Source organism: Hyperolius riggenbachi, chromosome 10 (assembly GCF_040937935.1).
Source record: "Hyperolius riggenbachi isolate aHypRig1 chromosome 10, aHypRig1.pri, whole genome shotgun sequence".
In the NCBI taxonomy this organism is placed as follows: Eukaryota; Metazoa; Chordata; class Amphibia; order Anura; family Hyperoliidae; genus Hyperolius; species Hyperolius riggenbachi.
The window spans coordinates 194853959-194863078 of record NC_090655.1 but is presented as its reverse complement, the minus strand read 5'-3'; the positions used below and the strand labels follow the sequence as shown (position 1 = coordinate 194863078).

General features: G+C 41.5%; 1 protein-coding gene across 4 annotated transcripts in view; it reads right to left on the bottom strand.

The window, feature by feature from the left end:
• Nucleotides 1-683: 683 nt before the first annotated feature.
• LOC137534149 (catenin delta-1-like) overlaps nucleotides 684-9120 on the bottom strand; it is a 77179-nt gene continuing 68742 nt past the window's right edge. For 3 of the 4 annotated variants that reach the window (XM_068255535.1, XM_068255532.1, XM_068255533.1), the window contains 5 exons: nucleotides 6984-7062; nucleotides 4849-4893; nucleotides 4635-4714; nucleotides 2584-2665; nucleotides 684-1284 (listed from right to left, as the gene is read on the bottom strand). In XM_068255535.1, the coding sequence (XP_068111636.1) occupies nucleotides 2603-2665; nucleotides 4635-4714; nucleotides 4849-4893; nucleotides 6984-7062 (267 nt within the window). In that variant the 3' untranslated portion in view covers nucleotides 684-1284; nucleotides 2584-2602. The remainder of the gene's footprint in view (nucleotides 1285-2583; nucleotides 2666-4634; nucleotides 4715-4848; nucleotides 4894-6983; nucleotides 7063-9120) is intronic. The other variant, XM_068255534.1, reaches the window with a different exon arrangement.

Here is a 9120-nt window from a genome sequence, read left to right as displayed (position 1 = left end):
ATATCTTTGGGGCGCTATTTTCAGGAAATTTCTGGATGTTACAACCCCAATGCAATACTCTATTTTTCTAAAATGGGTCCCTGTATGTCCTCCAATTATATTTTCCTTTTACCTGGTCTGGGTGCATTTGCCTAACTGCAGGAACTGTAATGCCAGCAGGATTTTTTTTTAAGCAACAGTAACAAGCTTATCTCAGCACACAAACAACAGAAAGCGTCCTTTGTTGGATAAGATAAGGACACTATTAACAGAAGGTAACTGAATCTACCCTACACAAGTTTACACAGAGATGTAAGCCTGTTATCTAGGAAAGGGACAGTAATTGGGGGCAGTAGGGAGGAAAAACCACTGAGCTGGGTTTGAAAAAAAAAAAAAAAAAAAAAGCACAGAAGTGATGATGCTTTTGGCATCACAGTAATACAGTAAAAAGATTTCATTCCACATGTTTTCTAAATCTCACAGTGAACACTACAACCGGATAGATAAGCTAAATAAGTAATTTCTCATTGGATGATTTTTTTTAATTTTTACAGTTAATATGGAGTTTTATCCCACTTTAAGTCATTTTGAGCACAGTTTAATATACATTAAAAACTTTAAAGTAGATTCATTACCTTTTCCTTAACACCTAATACTACACGAGAACATTTAAAATTACCTCTTAAAATTAACATTAAGAAACGTTTCAAAAATGTTTTTTTTAATACGATTGTCTTAAAAAATTTATTTATAAAAAACAATTCTTGGCATTAGATTGCTAAGAAATTTTTGTAAGAGAAGCAAGATGAGATGAGGTCAGGGGAGTCAATTACATAATCACCTCCCTCTATTCCCCAAGTAAAGGCCACTGGTGATTTCCACAAAAGAAAGAAGGGGGGGAGAAAAAAAAATTCAAACATCACCAAATCACCCAAGAACAAAATAAACATTAAAAAAAAAATGGAAAAAACAAAAAACACAAAAATGAAAATAAAAGATGGTGCTGGAATAACTGCACCACAAAGTGTCCTTAAAGACTGTTAGTGTTGTGTATCAACCAGATTATGATATGTTAGTGTTCTTGTATTTACACAGTCTTAGTTATTGTGATATTCCAGTGTCATTGCATCCCCTGTGGCTCTTGTCCCCGGATCCAGTACTTGTAGGCACAGTTTACACGCCACCAATGACCTGCAGAGGGCAGCAGAGAGATGGGCGATTGAGAATGGATAAGAGGCAGTGAGGGGTAAAAGATTAAGCATTCCTGGTCGAGTAGCTCGGATGAGATCACGCACGAGTGCCACCCTGAAAAACAAATTCAATATATCAGGCAATAATCAGGACAACATTTTCCATTAAGTGTAAATAAGCACCGTATTTAATATGCTGCTAGGGCACAGAGTTCTTTATACAAAGATTAAACTGACCCCATGCAATACCAAAGCTGAGTGCTTATTCCCAGTAGGATGTTGCGGAGCTGCGCTATAAAAAAAAAAAAAAAAAAAAAAAAAAAAAGTGTTATAAATGCAGCTTACTGCACTGCAATGATAATCCTATGGGACATCCACAGTGCAACGTTAGCGTCACATTGTAACGTTTAGCATTATGGTAATGCACTGCAGCAGTGCGTTACCTCTACACACACACACACACACACACACACACACACACACACACACACACACACACACACACACACACACACACACACACACACACGCATACTCTTTGCTGCCTGTATGCTTTACTGTACCTACTGTTGCAACAGTAACGCAGCATTAATGTGCGTTAACACTTTTTTTGGTAATTTGGTACCTCACGGATACCAAATTACAGCTATAAAACACTTTCCTTCTGACTCCAAGAGAGATAAAAAAAGGTCAACTGTTCATGTATTTTTGCTCTGGGATGGTTGAGGCACTGCAACTGAGCAGATCCCAAATATTAAATCTACTTTGTAAAGGTTTATACATAAAACAAAAAATATGAGATGTGTAAAAAAAAATAAAAAAAATATATATTATAATTTCCAGGATTAGGAAGACAGATCCAAAATAGCCGAGACCCCCTGCTTGTGCCTGCCACAGCTGCAGGAAACTGAAGTACCCACATTGATATTATGTGGCCCTGGCTGCTACAGAGCATGTCGGGATACTGTATGTAGTTCATTGATGTTATTACATCTTCTAGCCTGAACATTAAGTCACAGCTCAAACTCCCCCCTCCCTTTCAGAGACCTCATGGCAGACCCCTGTACTAATGCTACAGAGACCCAACTGAGTACAGTCTAGTGTTAGTACCAGGCTTAAAAAGGCAACAATTTTCACAAGTTTACTGCAGATAACTTTAGAAGAACAAAATGTATATATTATAAAAATGCCATTTCCATTGACTTCCCAGTCCATTAACATTTGTTGGAATCTTTTTTTTTTTTTTTTTTAAAGTTGACAAACTGATGTACACTTCATATTGTGACCGACTCTGCCTGGACTTGGATTTCAAATAAATAAAAAAAGAAAACCTTCACTTATAACAGCCAATGGATATGAGTGTTAAAAAGAAAAATAAAGCAAAAATAAATAAATGGAGCAAGCGGTTACATACACATGTGAAAGATGTGGGTTTAGACTGGTTGGTCCTCAACATCCCCAAGATCCAAAGATCCCTCAGCACTGAGAGATCTCTCCTATGACAAAGAGTGCAAGTGATGACATGAGAATGATGATAAAAGCATGAATAAAATTGGAAAAAAACAGCCATAGATGGGTACTGATTTTCCCACCACTCACAGTAAATTCAGACTGATTTCTACAACATGTACTGAAAAAAAATAAATAAAAAAAATAAACCACACACACCTCGATAAGTAAGGCAGGTAGGTATATTTAGGAAACATACATTTAAAAACTTTTAAGGAAAAAATGCCATAAACATAACTGCACTGATTTGATAACATTAAAGGACAACTGAAGTGAGAGGGATATGGAGGCTGCCATATTTCCATTAAAGCAATACCAGCTGGCTGGTTGTCCTGCTGATCTTCTGCCTCTAATACTTTTCCACATAGACCCTGAACAAGCATGCAGCAGATCAGGTGTTTCTGACATTGTCAGATCTGACAAGATTAGCTGCATGCTTGTTACTGGTGTTAGTCAGACACTTTTGCAGCCAAATAGATCAGCAAGGCTGCCAGGCATCTGGTATTGTCTGGTATAAATATGGCAGCCTTCAAAACTCTGCTCGCTTCAATTGTCCTTTAAAGCTCCTGTCACACTAAGTCTGTGTCTGGGTACAACAGACAACACAATTGCATTACAACGCAATTGTAAATGGTGTCTTTCACACTGGTACTTTTGCAGTGTGGCGATTGCCGCATGGCATGCAGTGAGTTACTGGGTGACGTGCACAGCAAGTCTATAGACCAGGGGTCCCAAAACTTTTCCGATCAAGGGCCAGGAAAACATTTCAGATTACTTGGGGGCTGGAACATACATAAAATTATGTTGAAAAACATTACATTGAATCCAGGTATTGATTCCCTTCCAGTCATGCCCGGAGGAGAATTTCCAGCAGCAGCCGCCATTTAGTCATACGGCACCCAAAGAACATCTTTGTGCACCAGACAGTGAAACATACTCAGGTGACAACCCGCTGTCCAATTGGACAGCAGTGTCACCTGATGCAGAATTGGATTAGAATCCAGCAAATGACTGCTTGCTGGCTTCTACAGTATGTGGATGGGTGGTGCCAGCACTGCTATTCTATATGCGGGGCGCCAATATTTAAAGGTGCAGTGAGCTGCAGCTATAAGTTATACATTTTGTATTTGGGGGACAGTGAAAAAGCCTCAGGGGGCCACATTTGGCCCACAGGCCTTAGTTTAAGAACCACTGCTATAGACTGTGTGCTGCATTGTTCCAGTCGCTTTGAAGCAGAAGGCTGTGATGCAACCTTGCATTACCGTTGTGATCTTTTTTCAGGGTACGTAACACAACTTATACATTTAGTTTGGCTAGTGGGGGGAATTGAGGCATCTATCAAGTTCAATCAGGAGGAAAACAAAGTAAAAATTAGGTACTTTTCTGTCCTGCACCCTCATATTACAGATGCATATTACAGTTACAAGGCTTGGCTAATTAACCTTTAAAGGGAAGCAATCCTTCCAACTCCAGTCAAAATCCCTGGATCAACTATGCTGAGAATGGCCTAGTGATTACAGCCGTGGATGTCCTTCAATTCAAAAAAGCATCCAAGGCTCCTTTAAGGCTAGGTTCACAATGGTCAGTGTGAACTGCAATGGAGACGGGATAGTCTATAAAGCAAAGCCTGCATGCAGCAAGTTAGAATAACGTGATCCATTAAAACGCAGTAATGTGAAGAGCCCCAAAGAAAGAGCTGACATGCAAAACTATTCTGCAATGCAACCGATCACTGCACAGGGCCTAACTGCAGATATAGCATTACTACTTTCTGTAGTCTTACTGCAAAGAGTCTCTTCCAAAACAAATGGAAAACCTTTTTTGCACCCAAGAAAACATTTTTAACTAGTTCTGCTTGAAACACAGAAGTTTGAGCGGGCCCCTTACAGTTAGGACAAAGAAAGAAATGCATACATATAAAAAACAAAGACAACAAAAAAATCTGAACAGTTTTACCTTCAACGGTTCTAACTCTGAAAGGTCTCCTGAAGGGTTTAAGTGACGAGTGCTGTTATCCCCATTGTGCGGATATGGTTCTATAAAATATAAAAGTGTAATGTTGAAATGTGAGAAAAAAAGAAAAGCAAACCCTGAAGTAGTAAACAACAATTTGCATTTTTTTTTTAAACAATTAACAACTTAATACAGGAATGTGCATGTGTGAGTTTACCTGATCTGATGTCATTCATTGGAATGTCAATACCCTTATCCTTATCTGGAAAAAGCAAAAAAAAAAAGAAAAAAAAAAGAAAACCAGATGAGACCAGTCCCACACTAACCGTGTTTAATCAGTTTCATAACAGCATGGGAAAAAAAAAAAAAAAAAAAAAAAAAAAACTCAATTGGGAATAGCATTTAAAATTTATTGATTGGTACAAATGACGGCCCTTTAGCTTAGCACTGCATTGACTGGTTGAAAGCTGGTTGTGGCAGTGTTTTGTTTGAACAGATTTTGCATTGAGCTGTATTTGAAGTCAAGTGGTGCAAAGGGGAAAAAAACCATTGCCACTCCCTTATTTATATACAGTAACACACTGCTCAAGCTGTGCTGCACTGTGTTTTCTGATATCTCCCTAACCACAGGACAAAGTTACCAGTACCAGCAGCAGCAAAGTACCCCAGGTTGTGCAATTATCACGACCTGCAGCACATGGGTTAGGCCTCGTTTCCATCTGTGCGCTTCTGTCTGCTTTTCAGCAGCACGTATCAACCTGTAACATTGACGTGCTGAAAAAAAAAAAATGGACAAAAGCGCAAAGGCCTGGTTCACATTTAGCGGAGGTGGCTGTGCGATCGGAACGCAACGCATACGATCGCACGTCATCTGAGCTACTATGCACTGCAGATCCCATTCACTATAGTGAATGGATCTGCGCTGCGATTCCTGAAGAGTGCATGCTGCAGTGTGATAGCGCATCACACTGCTGCGTAGCATATATGATGGGACCGTTAGTAGAGCTGTCTATGTCCTTCTACCGTTCTTGCGTGTCGCACACTATACTCGCTGCCAAAAATGCGTACCGTGTGTAAAGTCTGAACGAGGCCTATGTGGAAACGAGCCCCAACACGAGTGCTGCTATAGTAATGAGCGTTACCATAGCAATGCTTGCGCTACCCATGTACTGTGGGTCAGAATTATTGTGCTCACTAGCTTCTATAGTATGTGGATGGGTGGTGCCAGCACTGCTATTCTATATGCAGGCAGCCGATATTTAAAAAGGTACAGTGGGCCACATCTATAAGATATATTTGTGTTTGGGGGCCAGTGAAAAAGCCTTGGAGGGGCCACATTCGGCCCATAGTTTGAGGACCACTGCTCTACATGAATAAATAGGATTTTAATTTTCCTGACAGAGGTCTGCTTCTATCATCGTTTTCCCCTCTGTTGAAGCTGACTTTCTATATCCATCCACCCCTGCAGCACAGAGTGTCCTCCCTTCACGGTGTCAAAGAGATCATTCAAAGGCAGCAAGCGTATGATAACTGGCTCAGCTGATGGGGCAGCTGCTTGCTGTACTCTTCGCCTCTGCGCTGCCTGAAAAGAGCCAGGGAGTGATGGGGGATGGGACAAGTCCAAATGAGAGGAGCCACCAACGCTGCCCAGCCACTGCTCACTATCACATCAGCTCTGGTGAGTAGAGGTGTCAGCAGCCTGCAGCCCATCCCAGTCTCATCCATAGCTGTTTGCAGTAGCAGCACACAGTGCAGACTGCAAACATTGTCATTGTGTGCAGAGAGCAAAGCGGAGTGGCTGCAGACCAGAGAGGATTTTGAAAGGTTGCCTCTGCAGAGTCCCTCCCTGCCACCCCTTTGCTTTTTCCACCAAAGCTCTAGGCCTATAGGGCCTTCCCATATATCCTGCCCTGGACATAAGTAAAAGTTGTAACTAGCAACAGAGTGCTTTGTAGCTACATCACTAACCCAAGTGCTGCACACACAGGCGTTGGCACAGGAGCATGATACTAAGCTCCGCCTACACATTAGATACTTTCATAACAAGCACGATTGTGGAGAGTCAACTAAAAAAATATGGGCAAGCACAGATCTGTGAGGTCGAGTCCCACCTAGTGAAACTTTGACCCCTGACCCAAGTTCAAAGTTTGGCACACACACACAATCATAACAAAACATATGGAACTATAATGGTACCCAACATCTAGTGTTGGGCATGCAGCTATAAAAGCTTCTCTCCTGCTACAAACTAGAAACCTGTAAACTCAGGTATGCATGGACCAAATTTTGTCATAAAAATCATTTTGGTTTACATGCAGCAAAAAAACAGATTCAAAAACTAACATTACATACCATTCCTCTGGCTACGATCAATCAGAGGAAGCGTGCTATCGTCATACGCTTGAGATCGCACTGGGCCAGTAAGAGACACCTACAATGAAATATTTTGGGAAAATGATTACAGTACATCTTACAGCTGGAACTCTGAAGCACTTTGAGTCTGCCAGGAGGAAAGCACAATACAAATGTTTTATGTATTGTCCTAAGGCTGTCTGGTGAACCTCACAGAGTGCAATTACAAAATATTTTTATTGCCATCCCAAAACACTTCAGTAAATGCCAATTTGTTATCCAAATACTCAGCACCATTTGGGAGATTATGAACTCAGCAATCCCCATCCAAGTGATTGTTTCTGAAAGCCCTGTTTGCATTAACAAACAAACCAAAACTGAATCCTTGTGGGCTTCTAGACAAGATGAAAGGAGAGAAGAAGGGTGTGGTGGGAGGCCTGAATATTCTCTGTTACCACACATAAGGGAATACGCCTCTCACATTTTCTGTAAATATTTTTTGATATCTTTTCATGGGATAGCACTAAAAATATGATAAACCACAGGTAAAAGTAAAACCCCATACACACACTCAGCAGCTGTCTTTTATGCAGCACAATTGTCAAACAACTTTTGTTGTGAAACAACTAAATAAAAAAACAAAAAAAAAAAAAAAACAACACACACACACCTTTTGCGATTGTTCAAAAAGCTGATAAGGCTGATAAGTCAAACCAACGGTTGTTGGACAATTGTGCTGCATAAAAGACAGCTGTTGAGTGTGTGTATGGGGCTTAAAGTGAACCTCCGGCCTAAAAATCGACTCAGCAGCACTGAAAAGGCTTGGTGTTTCTTTACCAGTTTCACAGCTTCAGAACTTGGTTTCTCTAAAGGTGCCCATACACTCGTCAGATTGGCAGCAGACAGATAAGAAATGCATCTGATGATCTATCTGATGCGTTTTTAGAACATTTTTTACCAGAATAGAATTCCAATAGATTTCAGTTTAAAATCTGTTGAAATTCGATCTGATGGCATTTTTTTGCCATCAGATTTCCATTAAGGCCAATGCAAACTGATAAGCAATCTCATCAGATCGACCTAAATTTTCCACCCTGCAAGTTCGATGGAAATCCATCGAAATCGGCCGTCGATCGGTCGATTGGCCAACCGATTTGCGATCGATCGACCGCGATCGATCGGCCAGAAAATCGGCTGAGTGTATGGGCTGCTTTATACAAGCCTCATTTTTAGCTGCACAGAAAAAAAACTGCCCAGGCTTTTTTCCCCTGATGCTGTGCAAAGCGTGATGGGATTTCTGATGATGTTCTCGTTCTGCTGTTTTGGTGCAATTTTTTTTTTTTTACATTTTGAATTTGACATTTGAAGCCTAGCGTGTGCAGCTGGGAGGGGTAATCAGGACACAGGACAGTTGGAACTGTGTCTCCTGCTCCTTGTCACCTCCTTTCAACCAAAAAGATGGCAGCCCCCATGAATCACAAACATTTGCCTGTTCTTTTAAAACAGGGTGGGTAAGACATTATATTACCTATCTATTCTAATTAACATAACTAATGTAGCTTGATGACAGTTGTTTGTTTAGGCTAAAGTTCCCCTTTAAGAACACCCCCAAAGAAAGAATGTCACAATAGTGCCCAGGGGTCGCCAAGCTTCAAGGGCGGCCAGTGGGGAGCACTGGAGCTGCAGCAAGAGACTCAAAAGACATCTAGGGGCCGGAAGAAGCATCAGTTAAGTAACAATTGCTAACCTTTTTCACCTTCTGAGTCCTTTAAGCTGCTTTATGGTCTTAGCCACCAAATTTAAAGGGACTCCGAGTAGTCAAAAACAAAATCGGAACTTACCTGGGGCTTTCTTCAGCCCACCGGCGTCCTCTTGGCTCCTCTCCCGGTCCCTCCGCAGAAATCACGACCAGCGACACCAGGGCAGAGTGTGGGGCTGACACTTCCTGAATGAGGACGCTCATCACGCCGGCTGGCGTGACAGTACTGCGCATGTGCGGTTTACAGTTAGAAAACCGGGCATGCGCAGTTGTCACGCTGGCCGCCGTGATGCAGACGAGCATCAACGTTCAGGAAGGGTCAGCCCGACACTTGTCCCAGGTGTCGCCAGTCATGATTCCTGCGGAGGGACCAGGAGA